This window comes from Caretta caretta, chromosome 19 (assembly GCF_965140235.1).
Source record: "Caretta caretta isolate rCarCar2 chromosome 19, rCarCar1.hap1, whole genome shotgun sequence".
NCBI lineage: Eukaryota > Metazoa > Chordata > Testudines > Cheloniidae > Caretta > Caretta caretta.
Window position 1 is genome coordinate 2,933,983 of NC_134224.1, and position 18,607 is coordinate 2,952,589.

Genomic DNA, 18,607 nt, shown 5'->3' on the forward strand with positions numbered 1-18,607 from the left:
GCCCCACCCACCCCTAGCACAGCATGGCACGGGCACAATGGCGCAGACGGCCCTGTTTAACCCCGTTGGACCAGGGGCAAGTGCCGTCTGGAAACCAAGCTGCCCCTGGCAGACGCACGGGTCCCAGAGCGGGACGGGGCTCAGCAGGAAAAGCCCTGGCTGCTGGGAGGGGCCCGGGGGAGGCAGCAGGAGCCGGCTTGGCCTCTGCAGCCTGCTGGAGGGGAGGGGATGTGGGCTGGGATCATCCCCTCCTGTGCCAGGCTGGGCAGGAGGGAGCTGGGCTCCAGGTCCCTCCTGACAAGTGGCACTGCGGCAGCAGGGCCCTGGCTGACCCATAGCCGTTGGGCCAGGAGGTGGCAGGGCTGCGCGCTCGGCCAAGCTCCTGCCCCAGGGCAGTGCCCACAGCAGGGTCACTCGCTGGGCACATCGGTGAGTCACTCTCTGTGCCCGGGCTGCCCTGTCCGTGGGGGAGTCTGGGGGTCACTGGTGCTGCAACAGAGCTCGGCGATCCGGGCAGAGCCCACGGGGATGGGCGCTGGAGACAGACCGGCCCAGACGGAGCAATGCCTCTGGCAGGTGCCAGCCCAGGGCTGGCTTCTCGCCCTGCTCAGCCCCGAGTTCAAAGCCCCTCCCTGCACTTGGCCAGAGCCTGGCTGGGCTGTAAGGAAGGGGGGCGCCACCTAGTGGAGACAGGGCTGCACGACAGCTGGGAGGAGGGTGCCTGGTGGCAGGGCGGTTCGGCGTGCCCCACCCCAGTGCCAGGAGCTTTGTGCTGCTCCCATGGCCTGGGCACAGTGGGGAAGACGCGGCCCCCTTGGGGGTGCTGTCTGGGGGAGGGGGCCTGTCTGAAAAGCAAGGAGGGCTGCTCCTGGGCACCCCTCTGGTCTGGGGGGAGGCTCCCACAAAGCAGGGGTTCGACCAGCACCCAGGTGCCCCCCTCCTTGGGCTCAGTTCTCGCCGCAATGTGGCCACATGGCCAGTGCAATCCTGCCACGACCCCCTCCAACCCTTGCCATGGCTCCAGCGCCCCCTGCTGGCCTGCAGTGCATGGCTGCGGGTGGGGAACAGCGCTGCCAGGCCCTGGCACGGGCAGGCGGAGAAAGATGGGGGAGCCCAGTCCCTCAGCACCCCCATTTCCAGCTGCAGCTTCCATAGGGGTCAACGCTGGGCAAAGTTTATTGTGCATCAAGTGAATGAGCTCCCATTGTCCCCAATACAGCCAGCCAAGTGCTGGCCCAGCCCCCCCAGTATGGCCAGCCAGCTGCCCCCCTAGTACAGCCAGCCAGGTGCCAGGCCGGCCCTCCCAACCCTGATACAGACAGCCATGTGCCCCTACTTCCTGGTACAGCCAGCCGGGTGCTAGGCCAGATCCCAATCCCAACGCATACGGCCACATGCTAGCCCCCTGCAGATCCCAGTACATGGAGCAGCCGGAGCCCTGGTGCAGCAGTTGCCATTCCAGTCCCTGTCCCTAGCAGTGGCTCAGGGGTCGGGAGGTGCCAGTCACAGCGAACTCTGCCCGCAGGACCTCAGAGCTGGCACGTGTCTCCTGGCTCGGCTGCTGTCCGCCCACAAAGAGCGTGAAGGCGCCCGGCTCCAGCAGCCACTGCTCGGCCCAGACGGCGCGCTGCACGTAGGTCACCAGGAACAGCAGCTTCGCCGCCCGCCCTGCGGCAACGGGCACCCGGCGGAATCCGACCAGCTGCCAGCGGGGCACCGGCACGGAGGGCTGCGCCCAACGCAGGTACAGCTGCACCACCTGCAGGGAGGGGAGAGGCGGGCTAGGAACAGCAACGGGGAGCCAAGCACCCAGGGCAAGGCCAGCAGGGACACGAGTCCTGCCAGGTGCTGCTTTTCCACGGGCAGCGTCCCCGCTCAGAGACAACCTGAGACACTGGCTGAGGCAGAACCACGGCTCTGCCTCACCCCAAAGCCACAGGAGTCAGCAGGACGCCACCCCAGCGGCACAGGAGCTAGCAAACAGAGCTGTAAACAGGGGAGTTTGAGTGGGAGTTTGAAAGGGGTGTTTGTCTTGTGGTGCTTGTGTGGGGTTTGTGTTTGCTGTGGGTGGTGGTGTTTTGGTGTGGTTTGTGTTTCCCTGATTAACAGGATTTAGGTGGGAAGGCTATGACAGATTCAGAGGTGGCAGTGGGAGTGACCCATGTAGCAGATGACACAATGAAGATGACTGGATGTGGAAGCTGTGGTATGTACATGATCCTGGAGGGGGCACCTGGTAAGAGTTTTGTCTGCATGAAATGCCGTCTAATAGAGCTGATGGAGGAAAAGATCAGAGGTTTGGAGATGCAGGTGGAAAGTCTGGTAGAGTTTAGGAAGGGGTTTGAGCAGATTATGGAGCAAAGACATGAGGTATCTGAAGGGAAAAGCTCAGACTTGCAGATGGAAGCAGGACTAGGGAATTCTGAGGGGAGACTGGGTGAGGAAAGTGGTCAGTGGAAGCATGTGACTAAAAGAACTAGGCAGAGGAAAAGACGGGCTAGTGAAGGAGAAATAGAGCTTCAGAATAGGTTTGCAGAGTTGAAAAATGATGAAGGGGCTCAGTAGGTAGTCACTGAAGGTGACAGGGCAAGGAAAAAGAGAAGAGCGGTTAGTCCTATAGGAAAAGGGGAAGAGTTAATGGAGATTACACCAAATATGAGCCCCAGGAGGATACAGGATGGGTTAAAAGGGATTACAAGGGAGAATGGGAATGGAAAGAACTTGCAGCCAGAGGGAACAGGGGATAGACTGGAGAATAGCACTGTCACTAGGAAAAGGCAGGTCTATGTGATTGGGGACTCTTTACTAAGAAGAATAGATAGGCCTGTAACCAGAGCTGATCCAGAAAACAGGAGGGTGTGCTGTCTTCCAGGTGCTAAGATACGGGATGTAGACCTGAGGTTGAAAAGGATTCTAAAGGGAGCGGGAAAGAATCCCCTAATTATCCTTCATGTGGGAACAAATGATACGGCTAGATTCTCGCTGGAAAGTATTAAGGGAGACTATGCTAGGCTGGGGAGGACGCTTAAGGAAATTGAGGCTCAGGTGATCTTTAGTGGGATTCTGCCTGTTCCTAGAGAAGGGCAACAAAGGTGTGACAAGATTATGACTATCAATAGATGGCTTAGGCAGTGGTGCTATAAGGAGGGCTTTGGGATGTATGGTCATTGGGAGGCATTCATGGATAGAGGACAGTTCTCTCGGGATGGACTTCATCTGAGTAGGGAAGGAAATAGACTTCTAGGATGGAGGCTGGCACAACTGATTAAGAGAGCTTTAAACTAGGAATTTGGGGGAGATGGTTGGGAGATGTCCAGGTAATCTCCACGCCAGAATTTAGCATAGAGTGGAAAGAAAATGAAGTAAGAGTGGATACAGCTGTAGGTAGGAGGAAGGGCAGTGTAGATACAAGTCTAATAGGTTATACTGGTAGTAAAATAACCGTGCCTAATAGGGTACAGAATGTGAGTGAGGCCAAACAGCAAAAATTAAGATGTTTGTACACTAATGCAAGGAGCCTAGGTAATAAAATGGAGGAACTAGAGTTACTGGTGCAGGAAGTGAAACCAGATATTATAGGTATAACAGAGACCTGGTGGAATAGTAGTCATGACTGGGCTACAGGTATTGAAGGGTATGTGCTGTTTAGGAAAGACCGAAATAAAGGTAAAGGTGGTGGAGTAGCACTGTATATCAATGATGAGATAGAATGTAAAGAAATAAGAAGCGATGAAATGGATATGACTGAGTCTGTCTGGGCAACAATTAAATTGGGGAAGAAAACTATTAGAGCCTCCCCTGGGATAGTGCTTGGGGTGTGCTATAGACCACCGGGATCTAATTTGGATATGGATAGAGCCCTTTTTAATGTTTTTAATAAAGTAAATACTAATGGAAACTGTGTGATTATGGGAGACTTTAACTTCCCAGATATAGACTGGAGGACGAGTGCTAGTAATAATAATAGGGCTCAGATTTTCCTAGATGCGATAGCTGATGGATTCCTTCAGCAAGTAGTTGCTGAACCGACTAGAGGGGATGCCATTTTAGATTTGGTCTTGGTGAGTAATGAGGACCTCATAGAGGAAATGGTTGTAGGGGATAATCTTGGCTCAAGTGATCATGAGCTAATTCAGTTCAAACTGAATGGAAGGATTAACAAAAATAAATCTGCAACTAGGGTTTTTGATTTCAAAAGGGCTGACTTTCAAAAATTAAGGAAATTAGTTAGGGAAGTGGATTGGACTGAAGAATTTATGGGTTTAAAGGTAGAGGAGGCCTGGGATTATTTTAAATTAAAGCTGCAGAAGCTATCGGAAGTCTGCATCCCAAGAAAGGGGAAAAAATTCATAGGCAGGAGTTGTAGACCAAGCTGGATGAGCAAGCATCTTAGAGAGGTAATTAAGAAAAAGCAGAAAGCATATAGGGAGTGGAAGAAGGGAGGGATCAGTAAGGAAAGCTACCTTATTGAGGTTAGAATATGTAGGGATAAAGTGAGACAGGCTAAAAGTCAAGTAGAGTTGGACCTTGCAAAGGGAATTAAAACCAATAGTAAAAGGTTCTATAGTCATATAAATAGGAAGAAAACAAAGAAAGAAGAAGTGGGACCGCTAAAAACTGAGGATGGAGTGGAGGTCAAGGATAATCTAGGCATGGCCCAATATCTAAACAAATACTTTGCCTCAGTCTTTAATAAGACTAAAGAGGATCTTAGGGATAATGGTAGCATGATAAATGGGAATGAGGATATGGAGGTAGACATCACCATATCTGAGGTAGAAGCGAAACTCAAACAGCTTAATGGGACTAAATCGGGGGGCCCAGATAATCTTCATCCAAGAATATTAAAAGAATTGGCACAAGAAATTGCAAGCCCATTAGCAAGAATTTTTAATGAATCTGTAAACTCCGGGGTTGTACCGTATGATTGGAGAATTGCTAACATAGTTCCTATTTTTAAGAAAGGGAAAAAAAGTGATCCAAGTAATTATAGGCCTGTTAGTTTGACATCTGTAGTATGCAAGGTCTTGGAAAAAATTTTGAAGGAGAAGGTAGTTAAGGACATTGAAGTCAATGGTAAATGGGACAAAATACAACATGGTTTTACAAAAGGTAGATCGTGCCAAACCAACCTGATCTCCTTCTTTGAGAGAGTAACAGATTTTTTAGATAAAGGAAACGCAGTGGATCTAATTTACTTAGATTTTAGTAAGGCGTTTGATACTGTGCCACATGGGGAATTATTAGTTAAATTGGATAAGATGAGCATCAATAGGAAAATTGAAAGGTGGATAGGGAATTGGTTAAAGGGGAGACTACAACGGGTCCTACTGAAAGGTGAACTGTCAAGTTGGAGGGAGGTTACCAGTGGAGTTCCTCAAGGATCAGTTTTGGGACCAATCTTATTTAATCTTTTTATTACTGACCTGGGCACAAAAAGTGGGAGTGTGCTAATAAAGTTTGCAGATGATACAAAGCTGGGAGGTATTGCTAATTTAGAGAAGGACAGGGATACCCTACAGGAGGATCTGGATGACCTTGTAAACTGGAGTAATAGGAATAGGATGAAATTTAATAGTGAGAAGTGTAAGGTCATGCATTTAGGGATTAATAACAAGAAATTTAGTTATAAGCTAGGGACACATCAACTAGAAGTAACGGAGGAGGAAAAGGACCTTGGAGTATTGGTTGATCATAGGATGACTATGAGCTGCCAATGTGATATGGCTGTGAAAAAAGCTAATGTCATCTTGGGATGCATCAGGAGAGGTATTTCCAGTAGGGATAAGAAGGTTTTAGTACCGTTATATAAGGCACTGGTGAGACCTCACCTGGAATACTGTGTGCAGTTCTGGTCTCCCATGTTTAAGAAGGATGAATTCAAACTGGAACAGGTACAGAGAAGGGCTACTGGGATGATCCGAGGAATGGAAAACTTGTCTTATGAAAGGAGACTCAGGGAGCTTGGCTTGTTTAGCCTAACTAAAAGAAGGTTGAGGGGAGATATGATTGCTCTCTATAAATATATCAGAGGGGTAAATATCAGAGAGGGAGAGGAATTATTTAAACTCAGTACCAATGTGGACACAAGAACAAATGGATATAAACTGGCCACTAGGAAATTTAGATTAGAAATTAGACGAAGGTTTCTAACCATCAGAGGAGTGAAGTTTTGGAATAGCCTTCCGAGGGAAGTAGTGGGGGCAAAAGATCTATCTTGCTTTAAGATTAAACTCGATAAGTTTATGGAGGAGATGGTATGATGGGATAACATGGTTTTGGTAATTAAATGTTCATGGTAAATAGGCCCAATGGCCTGTGATGGGTTTTTAGATGGGGTAAGATCCAAGTTACCCGGGAAAGAATTTTCTGTAGTATCTGGCTGATGAATCTTGCCCATATGCTCAGGGTTTAGCTGATCGCCATATTTGGGGTTGGGAAGGAATTTTCCTCCAGGGTAGATTGGAAGGCCCTGGAGGTTTTTCGCCTTCCTCTGTAGCATGGGGCACGGGTCACTTGCTGGAGGATTCTCTGCTCCTTGAGGTCTTCAAACTACAATTTGAGGACTTCAATAGCACAGATATAGGTGTGAGGTCTTTTTTAGGAGTGGTGGGTGAAATTCTGTGGCCTGCATTGTGCAGGAGGTCAGACTAGATGATCATAATGGTCCCTTCTGGCCTAAATATCTATGAATCTATGATGCCCCCGGCCCCACAGGGGAGGAGCCACCAGCATCCCCCAAGCCATGCCCTGCCTTACAGGCCCCTCCCTCTACACCCCCTTTGCCCACCCCCCACTGATCCGGGGCAGGGAGAGCTCTCACCTCTTCGCCATCCCTCTGCCCAGTGTTCTCCACCACCACGGAGACGCTGAGGTTGGCGCAGAGGGGCAGCGCCGTGGGGCTCAAGACCAGGTCCCGGTAGAGGAAGGTGGTGTAGGACAGTCCATAGCCGAAGGGGTAGAGCGGGGCCTCTGGCCCATAGTACCGGTATGTGCGCCCCTCCATGGTGTAATTCTCCATGGCTGGCACCTGCAGAGAATTACAAGGGATGGAAGACAGCAGCCACAGACCACGGTGCCATGAAGGCCTGGGAGGGGGCAGGATGGGGCCACGGTGCCATGCTGGCCCTGGGAATAGGTGGGGGTCCAGGGCCCCACCGGCTATGGGCACATGGAGGGATGGGCACAGGCTGCAGGGCCATGCCAGCCCTGGGAGGGGGAGGCAGGGCTCACAGCCCTGTCCTGTGGGGCTGGGGCTGTGCAGGCAGCTGGGTTCTGGGCCCAGAGCAGCCGGTCCCAAGGGAGGTGCCGTGGGGCTGGGAGAAAGGTCATGTGTTTCCTGGATTGAGCGTCACCACACCAGGTCAGCTGGCATCCCCCACTGGGCACCCAGCAGATTTCCGAGCCCCCCAGCACCGGGTGCCCTTGGTCCTTACCTGGTCCATGCCAGCTGGCCAGGTGGCTGGGAGCCTGCCCGCCGGGCTGGCCCCCTCCTCCCCCAGCAGCACCTTGCGGATGGCGATGCCAGCGGCCTGTGCTGGGAAGAAGCAGGCCAGGATGGCGCCCACTCCGTGGTGGGCCTGGGCCCAGCCCACGTCCAGCGGCCCCGCGTTGAACAGCAGCAGGATGACGGGGCGCCCGGCAGCTGGAAGGGACAGGCCAGGTCAGTCCAGAGACCCGCCCCTTGGCATGGCAGCTTAGGGGACTGCAACACACCGGGGCCCAACACCAGCTCAGGGAGGCCCGTGGGGCAGCGCATGCTGGGGTCTCATCCCTAGACCAGGCCGACTGAGGTCTGCAATGCTCCGAATACCCCAACTGTCTGTCCCGCTGGGCTCTTCCGTGGGAGCCCATCACTGTGGTCTCTGGGTTGGGCACGCGGGGCACTGAGCTCAGTCCCGCCAGGGTGACCCACGTGCAGGGCAATGGGGAGATGGGCTCCCCGCGAGGGTGGGCTCACACACAGCCTGCCCCCGTCAGCTCCTCACGGGTGCCCAGATTCCCCTCCCCGGCAGGCCCCAGGGTGCGAGTGCGCCCTAAACCACCTCACCCCAGGCCACGGCGTCCTGCAGCAGCTCCTGCTGGTGCCCGGGCAGGGACAGGTCCTGTCGGTCGTTCGCCTCTGTCTCCAGGTCAGTCCCTGAGCAGGGGGAGCCCAGTGTCAGTCCGTTGTGACGCCCCTGCCCTGGGCTGCCAGGGGCTGGGTCGCGCCCTCCGTGCAGAGCATGTGCCGCATCTCCACCCCCCCACCCGGCGGGGACATGACGTGGGGGGAGCCGAGGGCGCCAGGAGGCCGGCAGGGCTCCCGGCGGAGCGAGGAATTGTGGGAGTTGCCATGCCGAGGAGAAGCCCTTCGGCAGCCCGCCGGGGGGCCTGGGTCCTACCCGCCCTGGGCACTCGCGGGCTGCCTTGGTGGGAGGCCCGTCACACAACCGGCAGGCCTGAGCCCCGAGTCCACAGGCCCAGCACTGCCCCCGCGCCTGGCTCTGGGGAGGGGTGGGGGGGCAGGAAGGCAAATGCCAGCGCGGCTGAGACTAGAGGGGGTCTGAGCCCACCCCCTCACGCCCGGACTGGGGCCACCACCCACCGCCTGGGGACCCTGCTGCCCCCCACCTGCCCTCTTGCCCCCCGTACCTGTGCCCAAGCACACCACAACGATGTCGGCTGCCCGGACCGCTCCCTCCACCTCGCCCGGCGAGTACCGCTGGCATTTGGGCTCGCTGCAGCCTGCGGCGAAGGTGATGTTGGCCGGCAGGGTCTCCAGGCCCCTCCTGCACCGGGATGGGACCAGCCTGCCATCAGCTAAGTCACGGATACAGGGGCCGTGGCACTCGGGCACCCCCTCCAGACGGAGAACCCGCCTCCCTGGCAGGGCCGAGTGGGACCACTGGGCAATTCTGCACCAGGTATCGGGCGGGGATGGGGGAGTACCACCGATGCCCCTTTGCCCTGGGAGCTGCCCGGCTCGGACCAGGAATCGAGTGGTGCCATGAGCCCAGCCCGCGGAGCAGAAAAATGCCACAACACCCTCCCCACCCAGCTGACGGCTGGAGCAAGGAGGGGGGGGCTGCTCTTGCCCTACCTGGGGGTGTAGATGTACTGGGGGTCCGGGATGGGCGCGTAGTCCCCAAACAGCACCCTGGGGTTGTCGGCAAAGGGACCAACCACCTGCAGTGGAGGGGAAACAGCCGAGGGTGGGACAGGAGCCGCCCGCTCCACCCTGCCAGCCCCAGGGCCCAGGCACTGCACAGAAGCCGGGGGGGCCACGGGAGGAGGCATTCGGAAGCAATGGAATGAGCCGGGTGGGTCAAGCGCTGGCCTAATGCAGCCCCTGGCAGCTTTGAGCCTCACTATGGGGGAAGGCCTGCTGTGCTGCCCCCCCCCCCTCGGCCACCCTCACCTGTGCAGCGCCTGCCGTCCCTGGGCCCCATCCAACATCACCCCCCCCAAGCTCACCTGGGCAGTGCCCCCCCTCACTGTGCAACATCCGTCCAGGCCCCACTGAGCAGCACCTGCCGCCCCCGCCCCCTCATGCAGCGCCCACCCCAGGCCCCCCTGTGCAGTGCCCCACCCCCCACCGTGCAGTGTCCACCCGGGCCCCCCCATGCCTCGCTCCCTCTTGCTCTAATCAGCCAGGCCCCAGTGCCCACCGGGACCTGCTGTTTGCACAGACCACCCTTTGGTACTGGAGGGTGGGGAGATGCAGCTTGCTCCGGGGGGGGGTGTGGCTGTGGGGCCCCTGGCAGGCTGTCAACATGGCAGGGTGCCCCTGGTGTCACGCAGTCCCCAGCTGAGGTGTCCGGTGTGGGGCAGGGAGCCCCAGCGTGGCCACGGTTCTCTGGGGCAGGTCTGGGGCAGGGCACGCAGTGACTGAGGATGCCAGGGGCTGCGTGCTCTGCTGGGCGGTCAGCACCTCCGGGGCACGCGAGCCAGGAAGTCCCAGGCGCGGCGGCCCCAGTAGATTCCCCCGCCCCGAGCGGGACACTCACCGCGATGCGCTGGCCGGCCAGGGCCTGGGCGCTGAGGGGCAGCGTCCCCCTCTTGTTCTTCAGCAGCACAAAGCTCTGGATGGCAGCCTCCACGGCGAGGGTCCTGTGGGCGGGGCTCTGCACAGCGCTCAGGTCGAGGGTGCTGTAGGGGTTCATGGCAGGGGGGTCGAACTCCCCCAGCCGCAGCCGTGTGTGGAAGAGTGGCCGGACCCGGGCCCTCACCATCTGCAAAGGGCAGCGAGAGCCCATTACACCAGCTAGGGGGCAGCCAGAGCTCAGATCTGGGGGGGGCCACTGCAGCCCCACATCCCAGTCCCACCCGCTCAGGGGGTAGCTCAAGCTCAGATTTGGGGGAGACAGGCTCTCACCCCACATCCACTCTCCCACCAGTGCCAGGCACACCTGGCGCCCTCCCAGCCCCAAGCAGGATGAGCCAGCCCAAGTAAGCCCAGGCCCGGGGCCCCTAGTGCTGAGCTTGCCTGCCCCATGCCCTGCTCTGGTATTGCCACCCCACAAGGGCGGGGGGTGTCCCATCCACCCGTCCGCGCTGCCCCCAGAAGTTCTCACCTCCAGCGTGATGTTGCCCTTGGCAACAGCCTCGCTGACGCTCATGAAGACATTCTCCGTCAGGCTGAAGGACAGCTCCAGGTTGCAGCCAGCGTTCACCGAGGCTGCAGCACGGCGGAGAGATGGGAAACAGCGCATTACTGCTGGGCTCAGCCTCTGCCCCCTCCCCACAAGGGCCCCCAACCCAACCGAGTAGCCTCTGCACCTGCCAGTCTGGGGGCAATGAGCTCAGCTCTTGAACTGCGGCTCCAGCATCCTTGTTAACTAGGCCTCACGGAAGGGGAGCAGCAGGGTTTATACAGAGGGGAAACTGAGGCACGTGCGTGTGTGTGACTTGCCCAGGGTCTCATAGCAGGTCAGTGGCAGAGCTGGGAATAGAACCCAGGAGTCCTGACCATCAAAGCAGTGCCCAACCTTCTCCCCACACCCCCCGACACCCCATCACTGACAGTGCCCCTGCCCTCCGATGCCAGCTCTGCTCTAGTAGCATCAGCAGGAGCTGGGCCCTGCCCTGCTCCCAGCCCAGGCGGCTCTCGGCCAAGCGGGGCCAGGCTCCTGGGCCGTGGGCTCTGTGTGCCCACGCTCACCGATGGCCGTCTCCAGGAAGCTGTGTGTGTAGCGATGGGCCAGCATGATCAACTCCACAGCCCCTTCGTCGCTCACCACGTAGCCCTGGAAGCCCCACTCTGCCCGCAGGATGTCTGTCAGAAGCTTCTTGTTGGCGCAGGCGGGCACGCCGTTGATCCTGCCGGGTTGGGTCTGGCGGTTATTGCAATGCCGAATGCAGCCACCTCTGGGGCGGGGCATGGCAGCTGTTTAACAGTGCCTGGCAGTTTGGGACAGGAAGTGAAGGAGAACACTGCACTCGGTTGGAATTATAGGGGGATTTACTTCAGCAGAATGTAACTGCCCACCTGGGAACCCCAGGCCACAGGGCTCCTGCCGGAAGTGCCATGAGATCACTAGCAATGACTGATGGAGAGGACCGAGGTTTGACTTCTCTTCTAGAGGACAGCGCCCCCGAGCAGCATGCAGGGGCATTGGCTCAACAGAGACGTGGGTGGAATAGCGCCCCTTCCTGAGCCACCTGGGGACTCCACCCAAGTCCCAAACAGAGCCAACCCCGTTCAGCTCGAAAACTGTACAGCTGCTGTGGGGTTGGGCCTGCTGACCTGCACCCCCAGGGCAGAGCGGGGTGTGTGTGAGAAGAGCCCTCGTCTGCCCCGGGATAAGCTGATGATGAGCACAGGCAAGGAGCGGCCTGCAGCACAGAGACCCCTGCCCCGTGCCCCATCTCAGTGCCTGTTCGGCCGCGGGCCCGCCTCGCCCGGTACCTGTTGTAGCTACACATGATGCTGTAGGAGCCAGCGTGCACACAGGCCTGGAACTGGGGCAGGAAGGTCATTCTCCAGTCCCGCTCTTGCACCTGCGGGACGCAGAGCGCTCGGGTCAGTGCCGTGAGCCTGGCGCAGACCCCACCCCCACCCCGTGGCCCCCACCATCAGCCCTGGCGGAGCTCACCGGGACCCAGGATTCTCTGGCAGAGAGCACAGAGAGACCACAGAATTGTACAGGGATGCCCTAGGCCAGTTATATGCACCCAAGGGTGGCACGTGAGGTCTCTCCCACTGGTCGTAAATGTGCGTATGGGTCATATTTCAGGCGTCCCGTATCTACACTGAAAGGTATGTTCTGAAGATAAGGCAGACAACTGGGAGGTGACACTCCTCAACCAGGTTCCTTGCAGACAGGGGGTGACAGAGGCTCATCTATCGGTCTGGTCAGATATGTATCATAGGTCTTACAATGGATGCCTATGTGCCCACCAAGCCAGGCACCAGGCGTAAGATTGTGAAATCTCCATGAGGAAAAACAACCAGCCAGGCGTGGGAGCTGCTTATGACTAAGGTCAAAGGATTAATCTGGTATATCAGGTACTGCAAGGAAACACACAGTAACTTTCACCGAGCAGGCAAGCTGACAGCCTGACTGGTCTCCTGAACGAAGATCAGAGCCAAGCCTGGAAGGACAGCGAGTGAGCACTGCTCTATCAGGCAGAAAGGTAGCTGGTTCAACAAGCCTGGGTTCTTCACGCCTTCAGAGCTTCCCGGGCCAGAAGGGAGCACTGCGATCGAGTCTGGCCCCTGTACTGCGCGTCAGAGACCTGCCACACAATAGTTCCCGGAGCAGATCTTCAGACAAACCTCCCATGTGGATGTGAAACTGACGAGGGACGGAGACTGCCCCACACCCCAGGTGTGCTCTAGCGTGTGTGTGACGAGTTTATTTGACATGGGACCACTTGTTTCCATCACTCAACTTGCTCACTCCAATCTCTGGGCTTTGTTAAATAAACGTTCTCTTGTTTTCACTGCCAAGAGCTCTCAGCGCTGGGTGTTAAGGGGGGCGGTGAGCAGAGGTGGAACTGGCCTGCTCCTTTGGGGGCTGCAAACCTGTGAATATTGTGCGTGTCCAGGGGCTGGAGTGGGCCTATTGCTGGCCTGTAATGAGACAGCGGGGCCTGTGGGGCAGCGTTTGTGGGCGGTGGAGCTGACCCCCCAGCAGACACGGACCAGACTCTCGTGCAAAGGGCAGGTGGGAGCGAAGTCCCTCACGGCTCCGAGTATCGCCAGGGAGCGTCACACCCACCTTGGCATCAAAGCTGAGTCTGGAGACGGGCACGTTCTCGGGCCCCCCGTGCACGCTGAAGTGCTTGCAGCCGGCGCTGGCCTTGACGTAACGGGGGTGGTCGCCCTGCAGCCCCTGCACGAATGCCACAGCCAGCTCTGCGCTCAGGAACGGGTCTTCGCCGTACGTCTCCTGAGGACAGACAGACACACGGGTTGCTGCTGCTCCCGCCGCTGTCGGGGCGCTGGCTGTGGGGATAGGACCCCTGCTCTCCCGGGCCCCATCACTCATTGCTCTGCGACAGCTGCCAATTCCCCACCTGCCCTTCCAAAGAGTCCTGGAGCTGCCGCAGCCTGGGGACTTTGGGAAATGAGACCGGGGGGAGGAGCAGGGCTCAGTCCAGTCCCTCGTGGGCCCACGTCTCGGACACATTAGTGCAAGGGGAGCTAAGGGCAGCCTCAAAACAGAGGCCAAGGGGCCCTAAGCCACAGGGGGAGAAAGGGAGCGTGCAGGGTCTGCCAGAGGGGCCCCAGCACATCCGGATTCAGGCAGGGAGAAAGTGCAAGGTGTGTTGGGAGGGGATTCCAGGGCACACACCGCTTTGTCAGTGCCCTTCAGTCCCACCTGCAGCCCCCAGCTAGCCCAGCCCTTGGCTCCCCCTCCCTATGGCTCTGCTGGTGCCCCTCAGTCCCACCAGCCGCCCCCCGCTAGCCCAGCCCTTGGCTCCCCCTCCCTAGGGCTCTGCTGGTGCCCCTCAGTCCCACCAGCCGCCCCTGGGCTCCCCGTCCCGACAGCTCTGCCGGTGCCCCTCAGTCCCACCCACAGCCCCCCACTAGCCCAGCCCTGGGCTCCCCCTGCCCCACCCCACTCCCGGTCCGGCTGTTACCTGGTTCCTGCCCCATAGCGGATGTCTCATGATGTTCAGCACCGGGCTGAAGCAGCTGAGGCCCGTGTGGTCGCCGTAGCTGCCCGTGGACATGAAGAAGTTGTGCTTGGCTCTCACTTCCGTGGCAGTGGCGTTGGCCACGCGGTGGACGAGCTCGGGGCTGTGGGGGAGCGGGGAGCAGCTGAAGCATCGTGGGATGAGCCAGGGCTGTGCCCAGAGATGGCACAGGTCCCCTCAGTGCCACAGCAGCTGCCCCTGCCCTGGGCAGAGCGAGGGCAGACACATGCCCAGGCACAGAGCCTGCGCTGGACTAGGCCCCAGCACGGCCCGGGGGGACACCCGGACATGACAGCATGAAGGCCCCCGCTTCAGGCCCCCCCGGCTCCAGACTGTACCTGAAGGAGGCCGCCAAGCCCAGCGCTTGGGGGAAGGCCGTGGCCCAGCCAGGGGCTTCCCCATCCCCCCTCAGGCACTCGGTGTTCCAGTTGTAGGGCTTGATCCCCAGCCGCTCAATGGGGGGTGCTGGCCCGTTGTACTTTGCGCCACCTCTCGCCATCTGTGGGGCAGACACCAGAGGTGAAGGGGGGCACTGAGGGACATATGAGGCCGGGCACTCTGCCAAGGGGCTGCCCTCATTCGCCCGGCCTGGCCCTGCAGAGAGGTGGGGCAGCTGGCGCACGCGGCTCTTCCATGCCAGATCTCACTCTCCGTCCCAGCAGGAGACCTGGACAGGGCAGGGGAGGCCCCATCTGGAGGGATCTGTGGGATGGGAGATTCCAGGGGCACCCAGCTTGACCGCCCCTCCCTCCGATTCAGAAACCCCACCCCACTGGTCTCACTCCCAGCTTCCTCCCCTCGGATGGAGGGTCTTTATAGGGTGCCATGCCAGACCCAGACTCCCACAGTGAGATGCCAAGGCCCCAAGGATGCTGCCCCCGCCTCACTCCCCCCTCCCCCCATGGGGAGGACAGAGGCTGTCACTGCCCCGCAGAGGGGATGCAGCTGTCAGTGGGGTTGCTGTGCTGGCTGCAGAGACCCTCTCTGTACCTGCAGCACCAGCTCCCCCAGGGTGAGCCGCCCGATGAGGTCGTCCAGCCGCTGCTCCCAGGGCAGGGTGGGGTCCCGGAATGGGTAGTCCTGGGCCAGGCCCAGCCCTGCCCAGAGCAGCAGGGCCGCAGCACCGGGCCAGCACATGGCGCTCAGCATCCAGCACAGGGCACCGGCTGAGGAGAGAACACACCCATCGATAGCACCGGACAGCACCAGCCCAGGGGCCCTGGCACAGCCGGGGCGAGGGCTGGACTCGCAGCTGGTCCCGGCGAGGCTGAGCGCCTCCGGACCAAGTTCCCCACTCGGAGAGATCCCCATAAATCCTGCTGCCACAGGCCACTGTCTGGGGCTTCCCACAGGCTGCGCTCTCCATGTCGTTTACCAGCCCCGCAGGCAGAGAATTACTGGTCACGATCCGCGCGGCATGTGCCCGCCTGGGGAGCGTCCCAGGTCGGTGCTGCGAGAACAACCCCAGATCCATGGCACCAGATGTGCATCAGCTGCCGGCCATGCCGCCACCGGAGCCCCCCGGCCCCGTCAATTAACCACACTTGGCAGGAACGGGGGACCCCCCCCCAGCCAGGGACCGGGGAACCCCTGCTAGGAGCAGCCCCTGGGACCTGGAAAGGGGGCGACTGGGGAAGGTCCGGCAGCCCCGATCCTGCCCCCCCGTGCGCGTCTGGCCCCCCGCAGCAGCCCGTCCCTGCACGGGGGGCCGGCGAACCGCCCCTCGCCCCGGGCGCACGGGGCCAGAGCCGGGCGCTCCGCGCTCCGGGCCCCGCCAGCGGCCCCCGCGTGCGCCCAGCTCGCCGTCCCGCGGGGTCAGTCACCGGCCGCGCGGGGCTCGCTGCGGGCGGCGATGGCGGCTGCGGAGCGAGGATCCCCAGCGTGCCCGGAAGCCCGGAGGAGGGAGGCGGTGCCGGGGAGGAGCGTGACGCGGAGCTCGCTCCCGGCTGGGGCGGAGGGGAGCCGGGGCGGCCCCGCACCGGGGGGACGAGCCTGGCGGTGGCCCCGCGATGCTGGTGCCTTCCCTGCGCCAGGCTGAGCCCCCAGCCCCAGGGCACCACATGCCGCCTTTCAGCCAGGCCAGGACTCGGACTGGCTCGGGAGCCAGGAAGGGGCTTCTGTGACCCCCTAGCAGAGCCCAGCCCTGCCCCCAGCTCTTCGGGATCAGGCCCCAGGGCTGTGCCCTGGGTGAGCAGGCCGGTCTGAGAGGAGACCCCGGGGCCTGGCCGCTGTTCCCTCTGAGCACGCCCCACACAGATCCTAAACCCCGCGCACACAGAAGCACAAAAATTTGCACAGAAGAATCTTTTTGGGCACACGGCCTGTCAAAAATCAGAGGGAACCTTGGGCCTGACCCCCTGCTTTGGATTCAGAGCTGAGCCAGGCTGGGTCCAGCTGCTGCCATAGGCACCCTGTGGCACAGACCTTGCTGAGCGGGCCTGCGTCAGCGCTTACTGAGCCCTGGCGCCCTTCACAAGCAGGCTGGGCTGGGCGCGTGCCCGCAATCTGTGCTGCCGGAGGGGCCTACGCTGCTGAGCGCCAGGAGCCCAGGCCCGCTGCTTCCCTTGGGTCCCTGCTACGCCGGATCCTGCTCTCCGGGGACAGGCAGACGAGAGCAGGACATGCGCCAGCAGCCGGGGGGAGGCTGAGATCGGGGGCTGGAGGGAAGAGTTGTAAGGAATCCTGGCAGCACTTCTCACTTGGATTGGAAACCCCAGCTGGACGGGGGACCCCTGGCCTGGTTCTGGTCTCACGCCCGTTTGACGCTGGAGTGAGTGCACGGAGTCCAGCCGGGTCATCCTGCCTGGCGCCGGGGGAGATGAGCACCAGGCCTCGTGCCTTGGGCATCTCGATAGCGTGTATCCGGCCGGATTGGCATGGCTTCCCTGCAACGCGAGGCCAGCAGAGGGCAGGGCTCACTTACATATCGGCTCCAGCAGCCCCTGGCAGCAGCTGGGTTGGGCACAGTTGGTGTGACGGGTGGAGGGGGGAGCATGCCTGGGTACTTAGCCTCCAGGTGGCACCATGGGGAGTGGGTTTCCCTTGCTCACTCGCCCCCTTGGCCTATCACGTCCCCCTGCGCCGGGCTTGGGGGCTGTTTGTATCAGAGCTTATGGAAGCTGAGGTGCGTCCAGTGAACTCCCCAGCACCCTACAGCTCATATCCAACAATTTGCCCTCCTCCCCTATCCAACATCAGCTGGTTGCGGGGCACTGATTGGTGGCCAGATGTTACTACTAGGGCAGTGCTCACAGCTCCTGGGGAGCTGGGCTGGGGAGGCAGGGAACTGTCTGATGTGTAGACAGGATGGTAACAGCAGACGCTGCCTCTGGAGCAGCATCCTCTCTGGCTCAGGCTGTGCCGTGAATCCCCTGGAGCTGGTGTTGGACAGCACCACCAGCCATAAGAACCCTTTTTTCAGTTTCCCATTCCCTCAGCCTCTCTCGCGCACCACAACCCCTTGCAGCCCAGCCACCGGGGGAGACGAAGCCCGTTACAATTTAATTAATAATAGTAGCGATGAAATTGCTGCACATGGTGGGATTCTAGGCAAAGGCCGCTGTCCTAACGTGGCACACTATGAGGTCAGAAATGCCCAGCATAAGCCACAGCTATCAATGTTGATGTGGGGCTCTTTTATGAATTTGCCAGTGGGCCAATTAGATTTTAAAGCTGAAATCTAACAAACTAGATTGGCTACAACATTTTTCAAATTGGCTAATGTTGCAATGGAATTTAAATAGGAGAACCTCTTTTGCTGAGTCCAGAGAGCGTTAGCAGGCTAATTTTAATGCTAGGTTCTTTTCGGATAAGCTTTTACCTGGGACAGTAAAGGGACTGCTTTTCCCACAGGCCAGCAACTGCCCTGTGCACATGGCCTGGCTCCTTCCCCAGGCACTGAGCCGAGAGGCCTCGCTATAGCCCAGATTGGCCATCAGCGCCTGCCCTAGCTCAGCTCTCACCTCTCCCTGCTGAGTATGACAAGGGCCCTGGAGGCTCAGAGGTGCCCTTGAAGAAGCCAGCACCAGCCACAAGGATAATTAAAAAGCTGGCCTGACAGCAGCTGCCAAGGCAGGGAAACTAACCCCCTGGAGTGGATAAGAGGCCTTTGAAATGCACCCACAAAATCTTCCCACACAACCTTTGCATGCGTGGAAATTCACATTTGCATCTACACTCAGATTCTCATATGCAACTCTACAGTAACATACTCATGTGTGCAGCCCAGCGCTCCTGAGCAACCCTACAGTAACAAACCCATGTGCGCAGCCCAGTGCTCACGAACACAGTGCTCATTGGGATGGGGAGCAAGGGCCAGGAGGCAGGGGTTGGCTGCTGGCACATGACAATTTTGGGGTTAGCATTTCAGTGCCAGCCAGAGTGGTGCCCCACGCCAACTCTTGAGCATGCCCCTCCCCCCTGGGAAGGTGGGGTCATGGCTGCGCTGGCCGTTTGGGGGGTTTAGACCCAGGGAGGGGGT

The 18,607-nt window shown here is 59.3% G+C and overlaps 1 protein-coding gene across 3 annotated transcripts; it reads right to left on the reverse strand.

The window, feature by feature from the left end:
- Positions 1 to 1,152: 1,152 nt before the first annotated feature.
- LOC125624642 (uncharacterized) lies at positions 1,153 to 16,060 on the reverse strand. 3 transcript variants are annotated; one of them, XM_048825717.2, is made up of 15 exons: positions 15,951 to 16,060; positions 15,118 to 15,293; positions 14,466 to 14,626; positions 14,071 to 14,230; positions 13,206 to 13,376; positions 11,891 to 11,982; positions 11,144 to 11,301; positions 10,557 to 10,660; positions 9,990 to 10,214; positions 9,083 to 9,168; positions 8,635 to 8,771; positions 8,051 to 8,140; positions 7,437 to 7,645; positions 6,824 to 7,030; positions 1,153 to 1,759 (listed from the first exon to the last, which is right to left on the reverse strand). In XM_048825717.2, exons 2-15 carry the CDS (start codon positions 15,274 to 15,276, stop codon positions 1,472 to 1,474), a joined length of 2,247 nt encoding a protein of 748 aa, XP_048681674.2. In that variant the 5' UTR covers positions 15,277 to 15,293; positions 15,951 to 16,060; the 3' UTR covers positions 1,153 to 1,471. The 3 variants fall into 3 exon arrangements, with proteins under 3 accessions (XP_048681674.2, XP_048681675.2, XP_048681673.2); XM_048825718.2 differs by lacking the exon at positions 15,951 to 16,060 and adding an exon at positions 15,741 to 15,853; XM_048825716.2 differs by lacking the exon at positions 15,951 to 16,060 and having other exon boundaries at positions 15,118 to 15,714.
- Between the last annotated feature and the right edge of the window lie 2,547 nt (positions 16,061 to 18,607).

Excerpts from the sequence above, each read along its gene's own strand:
- LOC125624642 (XM_048825716.2), bottom strand. The coding sequence starts at position 15,438 with ATGGGGATCTCTCCGAGTGGGGAACTTGGTCCGGAGGCGCTCAGCCTC. Across the intron at positions 11,302-11,890 it reads ATCATGTGTAGCTACAACAG|GATCAACGGCGTGCCCGCCT; the intron begins GTACCGGGCGAG and ends CCAACCCGGCAG. Across the intron at positions 7,031-7,436 it reads GGCCAGCTGGCATGGACCAG|GTGCCAGCCATGGAGAATTA; the intron begins GTAAGGACCAAG and ends AATTCTCTGCAG.